Source organism: Mobula birostris, chromosome X (genome assembly GCF_030028105.1).
Source record: "Mobula birostris isolate sMobBir1 chromosome X, sMobBir1.hap1, whole genome shotgun sequence".
Taxonomy (NCBI): Eukaryota; Metazoa; Chordata; class Chondrichthyes; order Myliobatiformes; family Myliobatidae; genus Mobula; species Mobula birostris.
Window position 1 is genome coordinate 63,213,541 of NC_092402.1, and position 23,121 is coordinate 63,236,661.

Below are 23,121 nucleotides of genomic sequence, written 5' to 3' on the forward strand. Positions count from 1 at the left end.
TTCCATTCTGAGTCTACCTTCACTGTCACCGGTTACCACAACCTGCGGAAAGCTACAACAGCTTTCAAAACCCACCATGTAAGTGCCGCTCATAAGCTTGCTATGGAGGCATGAGCCGAATTCAGATTGAGAAAACAAGACGGTTCAAGATTGGGAAATATGCTTGATAAAGGACATGCAAAGATTGTCCAAGAAAATTGTGAGTATATGAGAGCAGTAGTTGTGTCTCTACGCTATACTGCGTGCCAAGGCATTGCCCAGTAAGGACACCGGGTGAATGATGGATCTGGCAATAGGGGAAACTTCGTTGAGTTGCTCAGTGTAATTGGGAAGTTTGATAAGATTGTAGCTAAAAAAAGAGGACAAAACTGGAAATGCAAAAAACCACCCATCATGATATCCAAAATGAAATTATGGGTATTATGGCAGATATGGTCAGACGTCAAATAAGTGCAGAAATCAAGGAGGCTGGATATTTTGCCATGATGGTGGATGAAAGTAAAGACTTGAGTAAAAAGGAGCAAATATCAGTGGTGGTGCGGTATTTGAATAACGAAACAGTGCTTGAAGAATTCTTGCACTTCACTCCAGCAGAAGGGTTGGACGCAGAGTCGCTTCTTAAAAGCATTGAACAGACACTCGCCCAGTGTGTTATTGATAAGAACTCGTGTATAGGTCAGTGTTATGACGGGGCAGCAGCGATGTCCGGGTGCAATAACGGGGTACAAGAGAGGTTCAGGAAAGAGGTCCCGAGGGCATTATATATACACTGCCGTGCTCACAGACTTAACCTTGCTTTAGTGGATGTTGTGGGCAAGGTACAACAAGCGGGAGAGTTTTTTGAAACTGTGCAGCTGCCTTACAACTTCTTTCCAAACTCTGTTGCCCACGATCTTTTCATGAAGAAACAGAGAGAACTGGAGTCAACTGCACAACCCTTGGAGTTGAAGAAATTGTCAGATACACGCTGGGCATGGCAGTATACAGCTTTGTGGGCTATAAGGAAATCACTCCCTGCCATTCTAGCTACACTACAGGATATTATGGGTCAACCAAATGCACGGAGGAAAACGGAGGCCAGAGCTGTAAATGGTCTGATTGACGAGCAGTTTGCTTTGCTTCTCTCTCTGTTTGAGGATTTATTCTGAGTCACCAAGCTCATGTCAGACCAGCTACAATCTCCCAGTTTGGAGCTTTCATCCGCTGTGGACTTGGCTCAGTCTGTTATCGATGCACTCTCAGCAAAACAGGGAAAGGATTCATGGAGTGAAATTCAGACAAGAGCTAGGGACCTGTGCGTCAAGGCCGGTATACAGAGCAGACCACATGAAAGGAGACAGGCCCAGCCACCCCACCACCTACATGATTTTGTTGTTGAGGCCCAAACTGAACGCACACCTGTCACATCCTCTGATGACCTTCGCAAGCACTGTTTCTATGCAGTTATAGACAGACTTCTGACTGAAATGAAAAGACGGTTCTTAATTGAGACTGGGGGTGTTCTGACTGGAGTCTCAGCATTGAGTCCCAAACACAAGTTCTTCCTAGACAAGAATTGTCTTTGGCCAATGGCCCAATACTATGGAGTGACTGAAGTGAACCTGGCTGCAGAGCTACATCAGGTTCGGCGTCTGCTGGAAACAAAACAAAAGCAAGGGCAGACAGTGAATGACACAGTGGAATTTCTAGCTCTAATGAGACCCTACCGCGACACATTTATAGATTTATACAAACTAATCTGCGTATCACTGACTCTGCCTGTTACATCTGCCTCATGCGAACGGAGTTTCTCTTGCCTCAGACGCGTCAAAAACTACTTAAGGAATAGCAGCGGCGATGCTCGGAACAGCAGCTTGGCCCTGTCGGCCATAAACAGCCGGAGGACCAAAGCACTTGACATCTAGAAAATCATTGATGCTCTCGCCACCAATCACAACAACAGACAGATTGTGCTTCTCTGAAAACATCAATGGTGAGTGCAGTTGGTTTTTTAAAAATTTGGGCCAAGACTAATGCTGATTATTATTATTATTTTGTGGTGGATACGTCATAGTCCTTATGTTTCCTGCAAATCCCAAAATATTACATTTACTGCTATTAAGTCTATTGGTTTTGCTTAGACTTCCAAGCGGTGATTCTGTTGATTTTTGTTTTAAATTCAGTAGCCGAATTAATTGAGGTATTGCATGGTCAGAGTACGATTTGTCCAACTCCTGGTAAAGCCTTGCATCTGTTGTTTGCCTTATTTGACTTTAATAACGGTGTATCTTTTGGCATTGTTGTCTATGTAATGCGAATAGCAGTGGGTTTGTTTTGTGTTTTTCAGTTGAAAAGCACACATTTCACGCTGATTGCAGGATTGGTGCGTGATTCACGTTGTCCACTGTTGCTCGGATGCTCTGTTTGTTTTTTTTTGTTTATGCCCCGTGTAGCCCAGGTTGCCTCCGATGCCGTTGACACTGTCACAGTTCACTTCTATATTAGATCTATCAACTGCTGTTGCTTGTGAATCAACAGAGGCACATAATGCTTGAAACTGACTTTTTAACACCACGCGTCTGGCCTTGTGAATACATATTACCATACAGTGCATCCCTCAGCACCATCACTGAATCATTCAGCCCCTCCGTAGCACCAGCAAGAAAAAAATCTCTGGCGCCCGCCACTGCCCAAGTCCCTTTGCATCCCTGAGCTCTGAATTCTCTCCCCATTTAGAAAATAGTCTCCATCTTTATTCCTTTTACAAAGTGCATGACCATACACTTCCCTGTGCTGTCCTCCATCTGCCACTTCTTTTCCCATTCTTCTAATCTGTCCAAGATTTTCTGCAGACTCGTTGCTTCCTCAACATTACCTGCCCCTCCACCTATCTTTGTATTGTCCGTAAACTTGGCCACAAAGCCATCAATTCCATCATCCATTTCATTACATATAACATGAAAAGTAGCAGACTGAAAATTGACCCCTATGCAACAACACTAGTCACCAGCAATCAACCAATAAAGGCCTCCTTTATTTGACAGATCAAGAGGGCAGGAGCACCAAGGGTCAGCATGGACGTGACGGGTGGAACAGCTCTCCATGACTCTGCAACTGTAGTACCAGAGAATGAGGAAAAAGTTGTTCTTCCTTGTCTTCTTAATATATCAAAATATAAAATGATAAAATGCTGCATCATAAACCACATCCAGTTATCATATTAGATAATCATCATTCTGTGCTGTGTTGTATGACAGAGGTGATTATGGTCTCATCACCATTATTGTTTTTGGCAATTTTTTATACAGAAGTGGTTTTCCATTGCCTTTCCCTGAGTAGGAAGGCAACTCAGAGTAGTATCCTCTGAGTACTGTCTTTACAAGATGGGTGACCCAGCCATTAGATAGATAGATAGATAGATAGATAGATATACTTTATTGATCCCGAGGGAAATTGGGTTTCGTTACAGCTGCACCAACCAAGAATAGAGCGTAAATATAGCAATACAAAAACCACAAACAATCAAACAACAAAATGCAAACTGTGCCAGATGGGAAATAAGTCCAGGACCAGTCTATTGGCTCAGGGTGTCTGACCCTCCACGGGAGGAGCTGCACGTTCGATGGCCACAGGCAGGAACGACCTCCCGTGCCGCCCAGTGTTGTATCTCGGTGGAGTGTGGCCAAAGTCCAACAGTAAAAAGTTCAATATCCGGTCTACAAACTCGTTCCTCGATCGTAATATGACCCGGATTGCACCATCTGTTGTTAACCAGAACAGTAAGCACCCAAATCCTTTACGCTTACCGCTCTCAGTGCACTTCAGAGATTGTCTGCCTGGTGTCAGTAATCGTACAACCAGGACTTGTGATATGCACCAGCGACTCCCATGGCTTCACGTGACCCTGGTCGGTGGGACGCAGGAGCTACACCTTGCCCAAGGGGGAGCTGCAGGCTCACTCCTTTGGTAGAGACGCATCTCCACCCGGCCTCCCTTATATATTATCATAGTGAAATTCAGGTCAAATTCATACAGACAAATATTCAATATAAACAGAGAGTAATGTTAAAATTAAAATGACTTCCACATTGGTAATGAATACTAATTTATAAGGGTTTTAATATAAAATCATCTGGCTTTTGTATAACTTGCTTCCCTCTTCCCTGTTGGCTGTGTGTCCAACACCCTGTCTCTTTGTTCTTCTGCGCTCTTTGTATAATTTTATTTTATTTTTGGGTTTAACCAATAAACAAGCTAAGAAAAAATAAAACCCTCACATGCTTCTTGGAAACAACTTTTTTCATTTTTATTTGTTGATAAAACTCTATGACAGCAATAAATGTCAAGCCTGCAGAATTTACACTCTCGCTTATAGTGCTTGAAGAATGTGGCTTTCACAATGCTTGTGTAGATCTCCTTTGTGAATGCGCTGGCCACAGAATCAGAGTCTTACAGCATGGAAACAGGCCCTTCGGCCCAACTCATCCATGCTGACCGTGTTGTCTGGCAAGCTGGTCTCATCTGCCCACATTTGGCCTCTAACCCTCCAAACCTCTCCAATCCATGTACTTACCTAAGTAGCTAGTTTGCTCACCTCAACCACTATTTCTGGCAGCTCATTCCAAATACACACCACCCACTGCATGAAGAAGTTGCCCCCCTGATGTCCCTTTTAAATCTCTCACCTCCAATGTTAAACCTACGCCATCTTATTTTTAGACACCTCCCTCTTCCCTGGAAAAAAAGACTATGCGTTTTCATCTCATCTATGCCCCTCATGATCTTATATATCTCAGTCAGGTCACCCCTCAATCTCGTACGTTTCAGGGAATAAAGTCCCAGTCTACGCAACCTCTCCTTGTAACTCAAGACCACACATTGAAATAACTTCTTCACCTCATTGACTATCAACACTGGTGCACCTCAGGGGTGTGTGCTTAACCAACTGCTCTACTCTTTCTATAGCCATGACTATGTGGTTAGACACAGCTCAAATACCATCTATAAATTTGCTGACGATACAACTATTGTTGCCAGAATCTCAGATGGTGACGAGAGGGTGTACAGGAGTGAGCTATGCCAACTAGTGGAATGGTGCTGCAGCAACAACCTGGCACTCAACGTCAGTAAGACCAAAGAGCTGATTGAGGACTTCAGAAAGGGTAAGATGAGGGATCACACACTAATCCTCATTGAGGGATCAGAAGTGGAGAGAGTGAGCAACTTCAAGCTTCTGGGTGTCAATAGCTCTGAGGATTGAACCTGGACCCAACATATCAATGCAGCTACAAAGAAGACACAACAGCAGCTATATTTAATTAGGAGTTTGAGGAGATTTGGTATGTCACCTAAAACGCTTGTAAATTTCAACAGATGTACCAGGGAGAGCATTCTAACTGGCTGCATTACCATCTGGTATTGAGGGGACTACTGCACAGGATCGAAGTAAACTGCAGAGAGTTGTAAACTTAGTCAGCTCCATCATGGGCACTAGTCTCCATAGTATCCAGGATATCTTCAGGGAGCGATGCCTCAAAAAGCCAGCGTCCATCATTAAGGACCCCCATCACCCAGGAAATGCCTTGTTTTCATTGCTGGAATCAGGAAGGAGGTACAGAAGCGTGAAGGCACAATGATTCCAGAACGGTGATCTCCTGTGTGTGTGTGGATACGGTGATCTCCTGCGTGTGTGAACACGGTGATCTCCTGTGTGTGTGTGGATACAGTGATCTCCTGCGTGTGTGAACACGGTGATCTCCTGTGTGTGTGTGGATACAGTGATCTCCTGCGTGTGTGCATACAGTGAACTACTGTGTCTGTGGACATGGTGATCTCCTGTGTGTGTGACCATGGTGATCTCCTGTGTGTGGACACAATGATCTCCTGTGTATGTGGACACGATGATCTCCTGTGTGTGTGGACATGGTGATCTCTGTGTTTGTGGACACGATGATCTCCTGTGTGTGTGGACATGGTGATCTCTGTGTTTGTGGACAATGTGATCTCCTGTGTGTGTGGACACGGTCACCTCCTGTGTGTGTGGACATGGTGACCTGACTGTGTGGACATGGTGATCTCCTGTGTGTGTGACAATAGTGATCTCCTGAGTGTGATGACACAGTGATCTCCTGTGTATGCGGACATGATCTCCTGTCTGTGTGACCATGGTGATCTCCTGTGTGTGTGGACACGGTGATCCCCTGTGTGTGTGGCCATGGTGATCTCCTGTGTATATGGAGAGAGTGATCTCCTGTGTGTGTGTACATGGTGATCTCTTGTGTGTGTGGACAATGAGATCTCCTGTGTGTGTGGACATAGTGATCTCCTGTGTGTGTGGGAAAACGGTAATCTCCTGTGTATGTGGACACGGTGATCTCCTGAGTGTGTGCCCATGGTGGTCTCGTGTGTGTGTGTGGACATGGTGATCTCCTATGTATACGGAGACAGTGATCTCCTGTGTGTGTGGACATGGTGATCCCCTGTGTGTGTGGCAACATGCTGATCTCCTGTCTGTGTGTATATAGTGATCTCCAGTGTGTTTGGAGTTGACAATCTCCTCTGTGTGTGGACACGGTGATCCCCTGTGTGTGTGGACAATGTGATCTCCTGTGTGTGTGCACATGGTGATCCCTCCTGTGTGTGACCATGGTGATCTCCTGTGTGTGTGGACACAGTGATCTCCTGTATGTGTGGGAAAATGGTGATCTCCTGTGTATGTGGACACAGTGATATCCTGTGTGTGTGGACATAGTGATCTCCTCTGTGTGCAGACATAGTGATCCCCTGCCTGTGTGGACACAGTGATCTCCTGTGTGCGAGCACACGGTGATCTCTCCTGTGTGTGACCATGTTGATCTCCTGTGTGTGTGGACATGGTGATCCCCTGTATATGTGGGAAAATGGTGATCTCCTGTGTGTGTGGGAAAATGGTGATCTCCTGTGTATGTGGACACGGTGATATCCTCTGTGTGCGGACATGGTGATATCCTGTGCATGTGACCATGGTGATCTCCTGTGTGTGTGGACAAGATGATCTCGAGTGTATGTGGACATAGTGATCCCCTGTGTATATGGAGAGAGTGATCTCCTGTGTGTGTGTACATGGTGATCTCCTGTGTGTGTGTACGTGGTGATCTCCTGTGTGTGTGGCCATGGTGATCTCCTGTGTGTGTGGACACGGTGATCTCGTGTGTGTGTGTGGACATGGTGATCCTGTGTGTGTGTGTGTGTGTGTGTGGACATGGTGATCTCCTGTGTGTGTGGACACGGTGATCTCGTGTGTGTGTGTGGACATGGTGATCCTGTGTGTGTGTGTGTGTGTGTGTGTGGACATGGTGATCTCCTGTGTGTGTGGACTTGGTGATACCCTGTGTGTGTGGACATGGTGATCCGGTGTGTGTGTGTGGACATGGTGATCGCCTGTGTGTGTGTACATGGTGATCCCCTGTGTGTGTGTATTTGGTGATCTCCTGTGTGTGTGGCCATGGTGATCTACTGGGTGTGTTGACATGGTGATCTCCTATGTGTGGACATGGTGATCTGTGTGTGTGAACATGGTGATCCCACGTGTGTGTGTGGACATGGTGATCTCCTGTGTGTGTGGACTTGGTGATACCCTGTGTGTGTGGACATGGTGATCTCCTGTGTGTGTGGACATGGTGATCCCATGTGTGTGTGGACATGGTGATCCTGTGTGTGTGTGTGTGTGTGTGTGTGTGTGGACATGGTGATCCCGTGTGTGTGTGTGGACATGATGATCTCCTGTGTGTGTGGACTTGGTGATACCCTATGTGTGTGGACATGGTGATCTCCTGTGTGTGTGGACATGGTGATCTCCAGTGTGTGTGGACATGGTGATACCCTGTGTGTGTGGACATGGTGATCTCCTGTGTGTGTGACCATGGTGATCTCCAGTGTGTGTGGACATGGTGATACCCTGTGTGCGTGGACATGGTGATACCGTGTGTATGGACATGGTGATCTCCTGTGTGTCGATACAGCGATCTCTAGAGTATATGGACACTGTGACCTCTTGTGTGTGTGGACACGGTGATCTCTTGAATATGTGGACACAGCGATCTCCTGTGTGTGTGGACATGGTGATCTCTGTGTGTGAACACAATGATCTCCTGTGTACATCGACACACTGATCTCCTATTTGTGAACACTCTTCATGCGATAGTCTGACCTGACTGAGTTCCCAGACCACAGTGTGACGAGGTTTACTCAGGGTCCAGATGCCATGCACTGCAGCTCAGGTGCTCTTTAGAAATAGGTAGGGAAGGGTGAAGGAACTCCAGTGAGTCATTCCCCATGATGCAAACTCTTGAAACCACAGACTGCAGGTATTGTGTGCGGGAGATCAGTGTCACAATGTCGGCCCTTTCATTGGTGTTTCATTCCCTTTCCCTGCGTGGCACTTCGTAGCATTCCTGCGAGACAGCAGAGGAGGGAAGATCACCGATAAAAGGTCTGATCTCTGCTGGAAATGTCCAGTGTAAATGTGATGTCTGAGGGATTCCGGGCAAATAGCAACTGAGTGCTGAGGAGAATCGTGCCCAGAAGTTCTCAGACCAGTATAGTGTTGGGAGTTGGAGGGCAGCTACATCCAGGTATAACCAATACAGCAATCTCTCCCGGGGAAGATCACTGTTATGTGCAATCTGCAAATGAAAAATGAGGATAAAATGATCGATTGATCCAATTTCTTGAGTGCAGTGCAAAGCCTTGATCAAGAGAATCAATTGAACTCCACCCTTCCCCAGTGCCCTCAGCTTCATGGAGGCAACTGCCAGTTGTGGTGTCGAGTACACTCTTGGAAGGAGCAGCACCAGCTCACTGGGAGGTGACTGTTGAGGGTGAAAGCTGAGCCCAGTTGAAATTAGCTGAGAAAATTAGTTAGGTTTGGAAACCCTCTTGTTTGACCATTGACTCGGTGGCTTCCTCTGTATTGGAACTCAGCCATTGGAAGGTTTTCTGGTTTGAAGAACCAGAGTGAGGGCCAGCAGTACAGCACAGTAACTGGCCTTTCAGCTGACTATGTCGATTCAAGCTAATCCTTTCTGCTTGCACATGATTCATATCCCTCCATTCCCTGCCTGTCAATATGTCTGTCTAAATGCTCCTTAAACGTTGCCATCCAATTGGGTTCCACCACCTCCCCTGGAAGCACATTCCAGGCACCCACTACTCTGTGTAAAGTATTCTGCCCTGTAAATCTTCTTTAAACTTTCTCTCTCTCACTTTTTCCCATCTTGTGGATTGGGATGGGGCATGAACTTTTCTTCTGACCAGCAGGAGTTCCAAAAGCTTCAACACAGACACTGTAATATGGAAACAACTCTCTACCACTTCATCAAAAATGCCTGAACAACAGCAAGAAATTGAAATATTGACATTTCTTCCCCTCAGAATTAAAGACATATAGCGGACAATTTGTTCTCTTGGATAGAAGTTACTGATCCTGCTCTCAATCACTCCTCTTGTTTTTACCCTTTCTGTGTGGTTTGACATGAATGTGCGTCAACAGTTTCAGGAATTCACAGCACATTCTGTTGATTCTACACTGTTACAAGCGTGGGGAAGGATTATAAACCCACAAATCCTTTCCAGCTTGTTACTTGCTTTTGCACAGAGAGGTTGCTGTTCAGCATTTAACTCCAGGTAAATGAAACGAAGCCCTCGATACACTTTGCAGAAATGACCACACATCACATTTACAATGGCATACTATGATATATATTTATTAATATCATATATGTAAAGAAGGGCATCTTTATTGATGGTAGGTACAATATACTTGAAAATTGGTTTTCTCACAAGAAGCCATGATCTCTGTGATTTGAAAGCTCCAACCTCTTTGACTGCAAGTGTACCCAAAACTGACCCTAACTACTCGAGATATCCCGATCCTTCACGAGGCCACCCTTTCACTCCAGCAGGCCCACCATGACTAGCTGATGGAATGCTGCCAATGTCACTGATGAAATGCTTTGTTCCAATGGGGCAACTTTTGCCTCACTGAACAGCCATTGTCTTGAGTTTAGACAAAGCAACAGAATGAAGATCTGAAGACCAGTGATGAGGTTTCTTGAGCTGAGTCTTCACCTAGCATTCTAAGCTTACCATAAAAATCCCCTTGTCTTTTCTCTTTGGACAATTTAGTGTGTGTGTGTGTGTGTGTGTGTGTGTGTGTGTGTGTGTGTGTGTGTGTGTGTGAATTCCGAATCAAGACCAACCTTCCAGAATAGTAAAATACTACAGTCTGCCAATCAAAATTCGGGAAGAGACAATGGTGCTTCAGCTACAGAAACTATTCATTGCAGCTCCCATGTTTTCCAATGATAAAATAGTGAATCACCCATCGTACTCTACCATTCTGTACCCTTGTGCTTTATCTGAATAAAATTTGTACATAGTACATATAGATTCCATGTTAAAGGCTAAATGTTTTGTTTTGTTCCTCATACAAGTAAAGGCAGTCTGAAGTCAGTAACAAGGAATGGCACAATAGCTTTGTAATATTAAGAGCATCTAATGGTTTCTATACATAACACATTAAGCTAAGTGAATAAGATGCAAGTCAATGTATTGTATCTGATGTTATTTGGCGGGACTGATACATAACAGGAATTGCACAGGCTTGACGGTATTGGCTTGGTTTCAATTTGCTCCCTAGGTATCACTCCTTTATCTTACATTTAACAAAAAACAAACATTTAAATGACTGTCAGAGCTTTCCTGTGGATTGTCACTTGGAGACTGGAGAACTGCAGGCAGTGTGAAGGCTCTGAGACCATTGGCTAAGTAAGTGCAAGTTGGAAGTTGTTACTGCAGGAGGGAGGTTGGGGGTTCTCTGTTGGTTAGCAGGGTCCTGGAAAAAGGGTGGAAAGAGGTTTGCCTTGGAACTTCTATTTCTGTCCATATGTGGATTGAGTGGCATCTGCCAATGCTGACAGACCTTATTGAGAAGATTTTCATACTTCTCCTCCTTGCATGAGGCAAGATGCTTCTTAAGAGCTGCAAGCAAGTGGTCTACCTGATTGAGGAAACCAATATCAATATATGAAGCATCAGCACTGAGGATGGTTAAGGCGCTGGTTCTAATAGTTACTTTTCAATCAAGGAATTAGAAATTCACCACTGGGCTGGTCTAAGTGCAGCTTTTGGTAATTCACCTAAAAAAATCCTTACCTTAAGTGGGGGGGAGGGAATTGGACAAACATTTTCTTTCAAGGCAAAGACTGGCTGTTAGTTCTTCTTTTGCTGAATAATGTTAACAGTAGCAAAAGGTTACCAATTTTTTCACACCCATTATCAGCAGCCAGCCTTCTGAAATCCATCAGAATCAGCAGTTAACATAAATGTTCGATGCTCCCACGGTCATTATGTGTCATCTCAGCCGAGAAGCAATGTAACATCTCTATTCTTCACCACATCTACTCACCTAATTATCCCAAGGTGAGGTCAACTATTTCATGGCTATCAACGCCAGTTTACAATGGATGCATTGTTAAGGCTGCTTTATTCTGTAATCCCAGCAAGAACAGCACCAAGGTCATCTCTCCCTTCACGATGGGCCAGGAAAACCACCCAAGACCAAAGGCAAATTTTCAGTGAGTGACTAGAAGCCTGAATCTGAGAGGCCCAGGTACTGCACTTCCCAAATCCAAAACTTCTTTAAAATACACCAGTGTTTTCAATGTGGTACCAATCCCACATTAACGGGAGATCTCAAAATCCTTCTTATTTCTCTGCCTTTGGCTAACTATTTCCAGTGTAGAGAAAGACACGTTAGCAAGAGATGTCTGTGCTCACTTTTATAATGTCCCAAGTCGATATAAATCTGGTCATGGCTGACACCAACAGTACTGCTGGCTTTGTTTCTGTTTTAGGTCACTGTGCTCCAATTGCTTGTCACAGGTATCCTGGCTGATCATCAGTGCATGAAGAATCCCCTTGCCTTACAGACTCTTAGCTGCCAGCTAACCATGACACGTCTTCTGAAAAGTAGGAGGCTGTTGGTTCCAGTCACTGGAATGAAATCAATTTACACTCCCATGACTCTGACAGTCATTTAAAATGCCAACGAACTTAATATTTAGTACAGAGCTTCACATTACTTAATGTCAGGCTAGTTTCAAATGATTACCTCTGCAGTTTGAATTAGATTGTTAGTCCTTTGTTGACGTTAATCACCAATTCACCTCCTCTCCAAAGTGGAGATTGAAGTTTCCTTAAGATAAATTCAAGCACACAGATTACTCTGTTGAGATTCTTCAAACATCAGATGGTTTGTCTTGCATGACAGGTTTGTAAGAGTATAATACAATAGTGGAGAACCTCTCGTGGTGGTTAACCAAGGTTTTACTATGATAATCCATGCTGAAATCAATTATGTTCTGTGTTGCTTACAGCAATGGTCACCACACACTAAAGTCTGAAGAAAGTGTTGTCTCCTGTCTTGGAGTTCTGATTCAGATGGGAATGTGCTAATCACTTTCCAACTCAATGACTGACTAAAAGGTGGTCAATGGCCCAATTCCAGACCAATGCTGGACCAGGACACTGAGCTCCTGAATTCCATCATGCTGCTTTGGACAGTTACTACAAGCTGGGCGTCTAGAGATGAAGAATAATTGCCTAGGAGGGAACAGGGATAAATTTGCTGTCAAATGACATGGTTTTATTTTTTGATAAATAGAAAGTATGGAGTCTGCCCCAAGTCCAGGCGCAATCAAGGTGCTACAACCAGAGATCAGGTTTTGAAGGCTTGCTGTGAGCAAGAGAGGTGCAAGTATGTTCACAAAACCATATCGGAATCCTACTGTCCTTGGCTGTGCACAGGCCACTAAATAGCTTCATACTCACCTCAGATCACAAAAGTGATCTGAAGTTTAGAGGTTAATATTGTATTCAACACTTAGTCGTGCAGTAGCCCAGCTATGTATCTTGATTAATAAATTCAAACCATGTCAGGTTTGATGATCAGTTCTCTCTTTTTCCCTCCACAACTCCTGACCCCTCATTCACCTGCTGCTCTAGGGAGGGATCTGAATTGCCCTGTCCCTGATCAACATTCCACCCAGAGTGGGCAAACTGAAACCCAGAATGGTGGTCATCACAGGCATGAGCTGGTGGATGGTGTTCCTTGCTTAAGCGATTCCAGACATCATGTAACAACTGAAAAGCAGGAATGAACTGGCAGTCCAGCACTCAGAGTCAATGAGAAAGGATCACCTTAGGTCACTGACACCTTCTATTAGCATTCTCTGGAGTGAGACTGCCTTGGGAGAGAATCCCACCTTATGGCAAATGTTAGGAACAGGAAGACTTCCTCATTCCTTGCTTTTTAAACTCATGAGAGAACATAGGCCATCAACATTTTGCTGTTGATATTTCTGTAGCAGGCAATTTCTTTTTTACAAGGTCAAGTTGCTAGCTCGACGCTCAACCCAGCACGGATGGAAAGCGTGCCGGGGAGCCGGCTGGGTTCGAACTCGGGAGCCTTCGCTCCGAAGTCCGGCACTGATGCCACTACGCCACCAGCCGGCTCTTCCTCATGCATGCTCCCCTATTTAATTTGCTTATGGCTCATCTGTATCCTGGCTACACTCTGAGTTCCTTGACCCTTGATGCCATTGTCATTCACTTCTATGATCTGCAGGGCTCTTAAGAATCCACTTCTTTGTACAATATACAGTATACCTATTTTCCTTGATAATTGTTGGTGGCATCCTGCCCTATCAGCATCTACCCATCACTGAGGATCCTTAGCAAAGGTAGCAGTCGAGAATAGCAGACCAGGCAGCAGTGTGGTATTCAAATCCAAGAGCAGTGAGAGCATCTCAGGAACTGTCCAAGAAACTGAAATCCTGTCTCACTCAGTGGTCACCAACATTCATTGGGGGCAAAATATCACTTTCATGGAGCTTTGTGTTACAGTGTTTGTCTCTCTGAGAACACCGACTCTACTCTCTGTTTAGGCAGTGGATGAGGGTTGGGTGTTTCATTTTAATTCTTCTATTTCCTTTTAGTAACATTTACATGGAGGTCATGTGTCAAACTAACCCAAACCAGAGCGAGGGAGCTTTATCTCCACTGTGATTTGATGGAAACGTAGCCCATGATCATTGCCACAGTGCTTCTGTTTCTAACGCAAAGTCAGCATTAAATCCAAACCATTCTCTTCCTGCAGGTGCCATAGGTCTGCCCAGTCTTTGCTGTGGGCCATAGCTGACATGGAGTGAAGCTCCTTCTACCCGTTCCTGTCATGTGCCATCGGGGGTCAGACACGGAGTGAAGCTCTTTGGATTTCCAACTTTTTCCTCTTTATGACCTTCCATCTATCGCCAGCTTCTTCTCAACAAGCTTTATTCTGCTTTCTTAGGCAACATCAAGAACATTGGGCTGGGAAAGCACATGTGGTACTGCACTGGGCACTGCAGAAGCAAAAGCATTCATCGAAGACAGGAATCTGCATCGTTTCTTCAAGGGGTAAAAGAACGCGATGCAGCACCAAACGGGCAGCAGTACAAAACGGATAGGGTACCAGCTGTCTTTACAACCTGGACTGATGGTTCTTGTTGCCATCATCCACTGATTTACCACGTGCAGTGCTGCTCCCTCAGTGTTAGATTGGATTGAATCTGTATGGTTACGCGACGAATGAATAATTCAGCACAAACCCATCAATCAAGCCTGCACCACTCTTCCCCTCTTTGGTGCCTTCCACCAACTGCAAGGGAACTATAGTGTGAAGTGACCATTTGGTGAAGGGGTGAAAGGCTACTCATGAACAAAAGCTGTCACGGTAGAATGAGTTGCTGCAGCAAATGATTTCACAAGATGAGATGAAATGGGATCTAAATGCTTTCATTAAGCTTAAGAACATGATCACACAAGATAATACAAGCGGCCTACATAAGCATTTACGATAAAGAGTGAATAAAAAATCCCTTTTACAAAACTGGAATATGACTCTAGATGAGAGAAAAAAGTTGTTTTTTTTTTCTTTTTTTTTTGAAAAGTTAGTGAGTGGAGTCCACGGAACAGTCATCCCCAATACTGCCATTTTGTTTCAAGCGCATAGTCGGGTTGTCGATTTGCTTTTGAATGTGTCTCCAGAAGGTTTGTTCAATGACTTTGGTAGGTCAGGATTGGACAGCCCCAATCTCCGTGGACAGTCCAATCTCCTTTCTGCTCGTTGAACTGTGAGATAAGTGGGTGTTGTGGGTGTTGCCAATTGTCAGGCTCCGCCATCAGCAAGTGAAGTCTTCAAAGGTGCTGCGGGGCGGGTGGTGAGGTAGAATGTTCGCTGGGTACGTCATTCCCGCCGGGTGGCTCCTTAGATTCTCACATGGGTTCTGTGTAGGAAAAGAAAATTCCATGCACCGACAGTCAAAAGGTTGTCAATGGCCCATTTTCTGTTAAAATTCCCTGCACATCAGAGACTTTAGAACAGAAGCAGGATAATGTAGTGGGAATTCTAGTTGGCTTGTTTTTCTGGAAAGATGGGAACAAAAATGCTGTTCCTTATCAGAATCCAGCTTGTGAACATGGGTAAGCCATAGTGATGGAATCCAGGCCATTATGAGAGACTGGGCAGGCTGGGACTGTTTTCCCTGGAGTGAAGGAAGCAGAGGGGTGACCTTACACAGGTTTATAAAATCATAAGGGGTGTAAATCAGCGGTCCCCAACCACTGGGCCGCGGACTGGTACCGGGCCGCAAAGCATATGCTACCGGGCTGTGAGGAAATGATATGAGTCAGCTGCACCTTTCCTCATTCCCTGTCACACACTGTTGAACTTGATCATAGGGTTGCCAACTGTCCCGTATTTGCCGGGACATCCTGTATATTGGGCTAAATTGGTTTGTCCCATATGGGACCGCCCTTGTCCTGTATTTCCCCCACTAAAGGTAGAGCATTCCTATGAAACTGTTTGTAAGCCGAAATGGCGTAAAACGAAGAAGCAATTACCATTAATTTATATGGGAAAAATTTTTGAGTGTTCCCAGATCCAAAAAATAACCTACCAAATCATACCAAATAACACATAAAACGAAAATAACACTAACGTATAGTAAAAGCAGGAATGATATGATAAATACACAGCCTATATAAAGTAGAAATAATGTATGTACAGTGTAGTCGGGAAGATGAAGGCAAAACCGATTTGTGGAGGGAAAAATTGGCGCATGTGCACATCACATATGCGCACACAGGTGCCTGCGCAAGGCTTCATGGTCATGGTAGTCTTTCCTGGGGTAAAGTGTCCCAGGATTTGACTGCTACATTTGTCCCTCATTTGGGAGTGAGAAAGTTGGCAACTCTAACTGTAAAAGACATGTTGAGGTGAGCTTAACCCTACTTGAACACCGCCCCCCCCCCCGGTTGGCCGGTCCGCAAGAATATTATCAGTATTAAACCGGTCCGCGGCACAAAAAAGGTTGGGGACCCCTAGTGTAGATAGTCACAGTCTGTTCCCCAGGGTAGTGTTGTCTAAAATCGGAAGGTATAGGGTTAAAATTAGAGAGGAATGATTTAAAAGGGACCTGAGTGTGGTCCATATATGGAACGAGAGCTGCCAGAGGAACTAGCAAAAATGGCTACATTAACATATTAAAAACATTTGGACAGGTACGTGAATAGAGTCTTTGAGCACTACAGCACAGAAATAGGCGTTTTGGTCTATCCAGCCCATGCTGGCCATGCTTTCTGCTTAGTACAACTACCTGAACCCAGACCATGGCCTTCCGTACCTCTCCCATCCATGTACCTATCCAAACTTAAGTATTGCAACTGAACCTGCATCCACCACTTCCGCTGGCAGTTCGTTCCACCCTTGCACCACCCTCTGAGTGAAGATGTTCCCCTCAGACTTCCCTTAAGTATGTGACCTTTTACCCTTAATCCATGACCTCTAGTTCCAGTCTCACCCAACCTGAGGGGAAAAAGCAGCATGCATTTACCCTATCTACACCCTTCATAATTTTGTATACCTCTATAAGACCTGCTCTCCTTCTCCCCACTCCAGAGAATAAAATCCTAACTTATTCAACCTTGAGGAAAGGTTTACAGGAATATGGGAAATAGGTGGTCAAATCGGACTAACTAAGATGGGAATCCTGGTTGGATAGAGCAGCTGGACTGAAGGACCCATTTCCATGCTCTATAATTCTATGACTCTCTGACATGAATGCAATGAGGCAGATCAGCAACTGTGGTGCCATTTCCTGTACAGGGTGGACACATCCTGTGTGTGAAATTCCTGTGTAACTTCCATCAGTAAACAGGAAAATGACAGCAAAGATTGTGGTTCCATCAAACGTTTGGGTCAAGATCTGAATCTTCAGCTTACTTCTGTTATAAGAGCAAAGGGTTTTAGCTGATCATGGGTAGGGATACTCTAAATTTGAACACACAAAGTAAGGACGGGACAGTTAGCCCTCTGTTGTGTATTTAATATTTCAGTAATTTGTGAGTAATATTGCAAATATATTGTTTGATGAAGCATTCTTGTTCATTTAAATAATTAATTATGGGTTGGATGTATAAATATGTGAATTGCATACGTCACTACACTACCACATGGTACGTGCGTGCCTCACTTAAAGAATGAATTTAGACTGGCATCTCTCGACTGTCTTGCTTTCCTTTGAATTAGTTTAATGTTTTGAAGTTACCCTTGGCTTACTGAGTCCATGCCGGCCAGCATGTGGTCCCCTACACTGATCCTATACTAATCCCAGTCAACACTGAGGGCCCCTTTGAGTGGGACTCTCAGATTAGTCAACTGGTGTACTGCCCCCATTAGAATGTTGCTGAAATGACACAAGCTCTCTCTTACAGCTGTCAGGGAGAGGAGGCATCTGCCTCACCTGGATTTGAACTAGATTCCCATAAAATGTAAGGACAATGCCCCAGTGAGAATGGTCCGTGTTCTTCTACAATTGGGCAGCTCTTTAAAGGAGCCAACACATACAGGACAGCTTGAACAGCCCCCATCTGTGCTGTGAGGTTGTGTGATTCTGTGACCCAATTCAACTTCTTGGAATGCCATTAGATTCTGTTTGGAGATGTAGTGAGGTTGCCCAGAGCAGCTGATCATACAGTTGATCACACATAGGCACACGGCCTTGAAGAAATACAGTAAATGACTGCATATGGTTCTCCTGATACACCCATGACTTACTGTGATCAAGTTTGCAATGAGGTGAGTGACTTGATTTGATTACTGTACCTATTTAGTGAGTTCAGCACAACAGTGTGGGCCGAAGAACCTGTTCCTCTATCATATTTTCTATTTTCTCTATACTGTGACGTGGTTACTTTTATTTCATTACCTGTAGCTTGAAGACGTTAACTTTCCGATCTTGTGAATGGGGCCTCAATTGCACACAGCTAAATTATTACTGCAATAAGTACATTTTGTCTCGCTGATTATCTGCTGGCATCTTCATTTTACAGAGCAGGTCCTATGCTATTTCCATGACGATGGATTGGAGGAGCTGCCCTTCGGGGACTCCTATGCATCCTTGTCTGCTCCTGAATTCATGTGCTTCAATGAATATCTATTAATGTCAGGAAAGCAGTGCACTTGGCAAGGGATAAGTGTTTCATTTACTTCCACTGCCTTACTGCTAAGATGCTTGCAGTGTACACTTCATCCTTCTGATGTCGATGTAAGGAAATGGGTATGATCCCAGTGGAGAAGAAAGAAATAATGATCCCTCTTGGTGAAGTTAGCATCTGCCTGGCAGCTCCCAAACCACAGAACAGTAGGCTTGTAGCAGTCAAGTGGTGTGGGACCAGCGCAAAGGGCTGAGAGCAAGTCAGTGGCCTGCTCTGCAGGTAGTAGGATTACAGCTCACCGTGTCACCTGGGAGCGAGTCTGTGCCGCAACTGTGTGAGGTCAGGGCAGGAGACAGGTAGTGGGCTGCTGCTCATTGTCTGAGGCTTAGTCAGGGCTTGGGAATACACTGCGAGGCATTGCCAGGCCTGGAGGAAGTCTGCAGCCTAGAGGCTGTGTGACACAAGGAGGTATGACACAGTAATGGAAAAGGAAAATATCTCGCAACCTCCGGCACGATGAAACAATACTTGCATGGCGTTTGATGTCATCCAGGCTGAGAGTTACTCCTTTGTTGTTGTTGTTCCTCTTCTGCTGTTTCCCATATTTCAGTAAACCGCAGAGTTTGTGTTTCAACACCTGGCAACGTAAAAGGGTCAAATGTCATTGAGTGCGTCATCACAGGGTGGACGATGCAATGTGGCTTCCTTGGTATGGCCAGCTCTAGGAAACCAAATTCCTCCAGTTCTGGCCTCCTGATCAGCCCAAGGTTAACTGGGTCACATGAAGCCTTCAACTGACAAGATCTTAAAGCAATGAAATACCCTCTATCAACATCCCCTATATACTTCTGGTCACCTGATTTATATTTTTATTGGCATGAATGACAAAATCATAGAAACTTTATGACACTGAGCCCTTCATGGTCATACTAGCTGACAAAGAGCTCCCCAGCGTAATCCCATCTCCCACGCTGGGTCTGCATCACTGCACATCAAAATTCTTCAAGGACACATCCTCTGGGTGAATCTACATTTCATTCCTCCCCTGTGATCCTCATACCAATCACTTTACATCAGTGCTTTCCCCTTCCATTAAGTTCTCTTTTAATATTTGTAAGATCATAGTAAGATAACTGTAAATTAATTCTCCCCCCAGCCTCCTGTGTTCCAAAAGAAACCACCCCAGCCAATCCAACTTCCCTTGCAGTTAGTTTCCCAGTCCTGCTAACATCTTTGTAAACCTCTTCTGAGCCTTCTCCCGTGCAATTACATCTTATATAACACATTTCCCAGAACTAAACACAGTGCACAAACAGTACTTTAAGCAGTGTAGTATCGAGTTCCAGCATAAGCTTTCTGTTTTATGTTTCATACCTCAGCTCATGAAGGAAACCATGCTATATCCTTTTTTTTAAAAGCTACAAGCATCTGGGAATGTACATTCCCTTTGTTCCTCCACACCGGTCAATAATTCCTCATTACTTGTTGCTCCTCTCCAAATATATTACCTCACATTTCTCTGGATTATATTCTGTTTCCCCTTTTCTGCCTAACTGATCACATCACCTCTGTATTTACGTGTCACATTAACATTTCTTTTCTCCACTACTTCAGCTTGCATTGCTGGCTTCTCACTATTCTGCTGTTTTGTGCTCATTGCTTCATTTATTGTTGAATTCAGTATGCCCATGTACCCTAAGCAACACACCCAAGATGCTGGAGGAACTCAGCAGGCCAGGCAGCATCTATGGAAATAAATAAACAATCAATGTCCTGGCCCGGACCCTTCTTCAGGACTGAAGTGAATCGACTGTTTATTTATTTCCATAGACGCTGCCTGAACTGCTGAGTTCCTCCAGCACTTTGTGTGTTTTGCCTTGATGACTGTACGCTCTAGTATCAATTGTTTGGTGACAATAAAGTAAAGTATAAAGTGAATCGACTGTTTATTTATTTCCATAGACGCTGCCTGAACTGCTGAGTTCCTCCAGCACTTTGTGTGTTTTGCCTTGGATTTCCAGCACCTGCAGAATTTCTCATGTTTATGATTTGCTGTTACCATGTACTCTGTCTACTTTCTGAGCTCTGATGAACAACAAAGTTCATGGCACTCTAAACTAATCTGAATCTGGATGGAGGTAACTGACACTGGAATTGGAGGAGGTCCAGAGGAGATTGATCAGAATGATCCCACAAATGAAAGGGTTAACGTACGAGGGGTGCTTGATGGCTCTGGGGTTCTACAGGGGTTTAGAAGAACGAGGGAGTTTCTCATTGAAAACTATCCTAGATAGAGTGGATATGGAAAGATGTTTCTAATAGTGGGGTAGTCTAGGACCACAGTGCACAGCCTCAGAATACAAGGACCTCTCTTTAGAGCAGAGATGAGCAGAAACCAATGCGCTGCTGGAGACCAGGCATGGGGAGTTATCTTGCATGAAGTGCCTTCTGATCAATCCAATAATAATATTCAAAAGTCAAAGAAATGAATGTGAACCTTCATTAGTAACCAGCAAAACATACAATCTTGAAGCGATGAAACTTAAGGAACTTAAACCAGCGATATTAAACATACTTAAAAGGACTTAAGCTAAGTTGAGTTATTTCAAATATAATTAAGCAATCAATAAAAGATATGACACCCGGCAGTCCCCAGCTCTAAACTGGCCAAAACTGCAAAGTGGATGCAGTTTGAAAGATCAAGGGGACTGGGAGTTATGGGGAACTGGCACAGAAGAGCAGTTGAGGCCAGCATAGAGAAGTCATGGTCATGTTGAATCGTGAGGCAGGCTTGAGGGGCTGAGTGGCCTATTGCTGCTCCTATTTTCTTGTGACCTTGGGGAAATTGGAAAAAATAGCATCCTGAGCATCCATCAGCAATGACATGGGGGACAAAATAGAGACGAGATAAATCACAAGGCAAATGGAGCCGAGCACGAGGATAATAAACACTGGTATGGCTGAACAATGATAAGGCACTGGCTCTGTTAAGTTAACTGTGCCTTAGAGCACAACATAATCCGGCAGCACGTTGTGAGACACTGCTTGTTCTTCACGTAATTGGGTTTGTTTATTGAAGGAACATCAGACAAGAAACTTGACATGTCTCAATATATTTTTCTCACTTAGCCAATAATGAAGGAGACTGAAAGGATTTGTCATAAGTTGCAATACAACAGGGAATGGCTTGGTAAGAAGCCAGCAAACAGCTTTGAGTTCAAGGACGAAATTCAATTTCAGACAGCTCACAGTCTTTTAATACAATTCTTTTTGTTTTATTAGCATCTTAGTGGTGAGATTATTTTTATTGGTCTTGTTGTTTGTGGCAGTTCTGGGGAATGAGGCTTATTTTTCACAGCAGGCTTAAATGCCATACCAGACGAGCACAGTAGTATGTAGAGCGAAGGTCCCTTTGCTCTAGTCCTGATAACATGGTCCACACAGCAACCTTCAGCAATCTGAACTCAAGAGTTTGGCAATTGAGTGCTGTCTTATCAGCTGTTTGTTCTCTGAATGTGTAAGCACTGACATGAAGGACAAACCCGACACAGATGTTTTAACTTAGGTGCCTTAAGGTCATCCGGATGGATATTTCATCAGGAATTGTGAAGTAAAGGAAAGCCATCCGGCGTATCAAGCACACTCATATGACTGTTCATGCATGGGCACTGTAGTTACTTGCAGTACAATAGCACCTCTCAAATCCATGACCTTCACAGTGACAAGGGCTTCAGGAGCGTGAGAACACCACTCTGTCACGTTTCTCTTCAAATCATCATTTTGACTTGAAATCTGTCGTTCTATGGTGTGGGACCTAAGGCTCCCGTACCTCCTGCCCGATGGTAGTAGCAAGAAGGGAGTAGTGTCTTCCCCACATGGACTACAGTGGTTCAAGTGATGGCTCACCATCACCATCTCAAGGGCAGTTAGGCTGCACATTAAATACCGTCTTTGCCAGCAATCATTCCATTCCGTGAATGAGTAAGTAATGAAAATTAAAAATACTGGACTCTTTCTCATTCACTATCCAAGGAGAAGTTCTACATCATCAAACAAAAGTTTTGAAGTATTCATTAACCATCACCCCTCTATAGTTCAACCCTGTCCTTTCTTTTTCACCAGCTCTATGAACACAGTCACTCATATTGGCACGGAAAAGTCCATTCAGTTGATGCTCACCCTTCAACTGAACTACCGGCTAGCACTCCATTTCTCCATACTCTCCCCATGCCCTCTAATACTCCCTCTTAACATATTTATCCTCAACATTACATCTGTGTAAAACTGGTGGTGCTCTCACCCCATCCTACCGCCACCCCACTAGGAATAGGGTTCCCCTTGTCCTCACCTACCACCCCACCAGCCTCTGGGTCCAACATATAATTCTCTGTAACTTCCGCCACCTCCAATGGGATTCCACCACTAAGCACATCTTTCCCTCCCTCCCCCCCGCATTCTGCAGGGATCGCTCCCTATGCGACTCCCTTGTCCATTCGTGCCCCCCATCCCTTCCCACCAATCTCCCTCCCGGCACTTATCCTTGTAAGCAGAACAAGTGCTACACAT

At 44.6% G+C, this 23,121-nt stretch overlaps 1 protein-coding gene across 2 annotated transcripts in view; it reads right to left on the reverse strand.

Annotated features, from left to right (window-relative positions):
* Positions 1-14,909: 14,909 nt before the first annotated feature.
* asic1b (acid-sensing (proton-gated) ion channel 1b) overlaps positions 14,910-23,121 on the reverse strand; it is a 928,708-nt gene continuing 920,496 nt past the window's right edge. For both annotated transcript variants that reach the window (XM_072248709.1, XM_072248708.1), the window contains exons 9-10: positions 19,088-19,192; positions 14,910-15,344 (exon numbers count right to left, since the gene is read on the reverse strand). In XM_072248709.1, the coding sequence (XP_072104810.1) occupies positions 15,240-15,344; positions 19,088-19,192 (210 nt within the window). In that variant the 3' untranslated portion in view covers positions 14,910-15,239. The remainder of the gene's footprint in view (positions 15,345-19,087; positions 19,193-23,121) is intronic.